The 1,665-nt window shown below is 60.7% G+C and overlaps 1 protein-coding gene across 1 annotated transcript in view; it reads right to left on the bottom strand.

Annotated features, from left to right (window-relative positions):
• Positions 1 to 1,665, bottom strand: part of KCNN4 (potassium channel, calcium activated intermediate/small conductance subfamily N alpha, member 4) — a 15,401-nt gene that overhangs the window by 7,150 nt on the left and 6,586 nt on the right. Inside the window, exon 2 of the mRNA XM_014533510.1 lies at positions 1,218 to 1,433. Coding sequence (XP_014388996.1) covers positions 1,218 to 1,433 — 216 coding nt within the window. The remainder of the gene's footprint in view (positions 1 to 1,217; positions 1,434 to 1,665) is intronic.

The following is a 1,665-nucleotide window of genomic DNA, read 5'->3' as shown; positions in this document are numbered from 1 at the left end:
CGGGGCGTGGGGCTGCGGAGGGTGGGCGCGGAGCAGGGCTGCAGCACTCGAGGAGGACATGTCTCCCACTTCTCCCCTCCCGCCTAGGTCAGCCCCCTTCCAGAACGTTCGGCCAGGAACACCTAGTGGGGCTCCCAGGTGCCTGAGATTGTTCTATGTATTGATGGGAACAACAGACAGACACCCCTGCCTTCCTGGAGCGGGGCGTGGGGCTGCGGAGGGTGGGCGCGGAGCAGGGCTGCAGCACTCGAGGAGGACATGTCTCCCACTTCTCCCCTCCCGCCTAGGTCAGCCCCCTTCCAGAACGTTCGGCCAGGAACACCTAGTGGGGCTCCCAGGTGCCTGAGATTGTTCTATGTATTGATGGGAACAACAGACAGACACCCCTGCCTTCCTGGAGCGTACCCTCCGCATCCATGGAGCCGCCTCCTAGTCCTGTTTCTGGGACATGTGTGTGGTGACCGTGGTGGGCATACCGTTAGCCACGACCACAGCTGACACCGAGGGGGCATTTGGACGTGCAGGGCACTGCGTACATGCTGTGACTCAGTGAACGCTCCCAGCACATGGGGTTGGAAGCGTTAGTACCTCCATTTAAAGGTGTGGGAGCTGAGGCCCAGGTCCCCCAGGTTCCCCAGGTGGGCAGTGGCACCGCCAGGCTACAAACCCAGGGCACTCCACTGCTCAAATGACTGCTGTGAGCGAGAACGTGTACTTTTTACCAAGCACCGCTTACACACCAGCCCTGCGAGGGACATTACCGCACACGGCCAGTAACCCCATTTTACATGGGGGAAGGGAGGAGGGAACAGGATCTGGGGGTGGGGGTGCATCTGAGGGGGCCAGGGGTGGAGAGACATGACACTGGAGGGAGAAAGGGGTGGGAAGGGCTCCTGAGTCAGGGGGACATTGGCACAGAGGGGAGCTCGGGAGTGGGGAAGGGCCTGTGGGCACACACCCGGGGTCTCGGGTTGCTTGGGATTGGAATAGGTGGGGGCTCAGGTATGGAGGACAGAAATCTGGGAGGCCAGGCCTGGAGTGAGGCCGCCTGGGGGCAGAGTGGACAGAGGCCTGGGGGCAGGAGCTCAGCATCCATGAGTGTGCAGGGGCAACGGGGCAGCGGGTGGAGGAAGGGACGGGGCTGCTCCAGGAGGCCTTGTTGGTCTGTCCACGGTTCATCCCATTCCAGTGGGTGAGGGTGTGGACGCATCTCAGGGCAGAGGAACCTCATTACTCAGCCCAGGAGGAGGAGGAGGAGGAGGATGGAAAGTGTGAGCTGACAGGGCGTGGTGGGGGCTGGCGGCAAAAGGAAGGGGTTGGGGCGGGGCCCACCCTACCTGGACCTCTTTGGCATGGAAGGCCAAGATGAAACAAAGGAGCAAGAAGGTGGAGATGCTGATGGTGCACTTAACCAGGAACAGGTAGAACGCCCACTGTTGGGAGAGAGAGAGAGAAAGGGGTGAGATCCCAGGTCTCTGCCCATCAGTCTCCTCTACCTTCCTCCCAAACAGCCTTTTCTTCTCAATTCCCAATTTCCTAACAGTGGTCGGCAAACTGCGGCTCGCGAGCCACATGCGGCTCTTTGGCCCCTTGAGTGTGGCTCTTCCACAAAATACCTACTTCTGCGCATGGGCCACGAAGTTTCAATCGCACTGTACATGCGTG

This window comes from Myotis brandtii, unplaced genomic scaffold (assembly GCF_000412655.1).
Source record: "Myotis brandtii unplaced genomic scaffold, ASM41265v1 scaffold987, whole genome shotgun sequence".
Classification (NCBI taxonomy): domain Eukaryota; kingdom Metazoa; phylum Chordata; class Mammalia; order Chiroptera; family Vespertilionidae; genus Myotis; species Myotis brandtii.
Note: the sequence above shows the minus strand (reverse complement) of the source record. Positions and strands in the feature narration are given on the sequence as shown.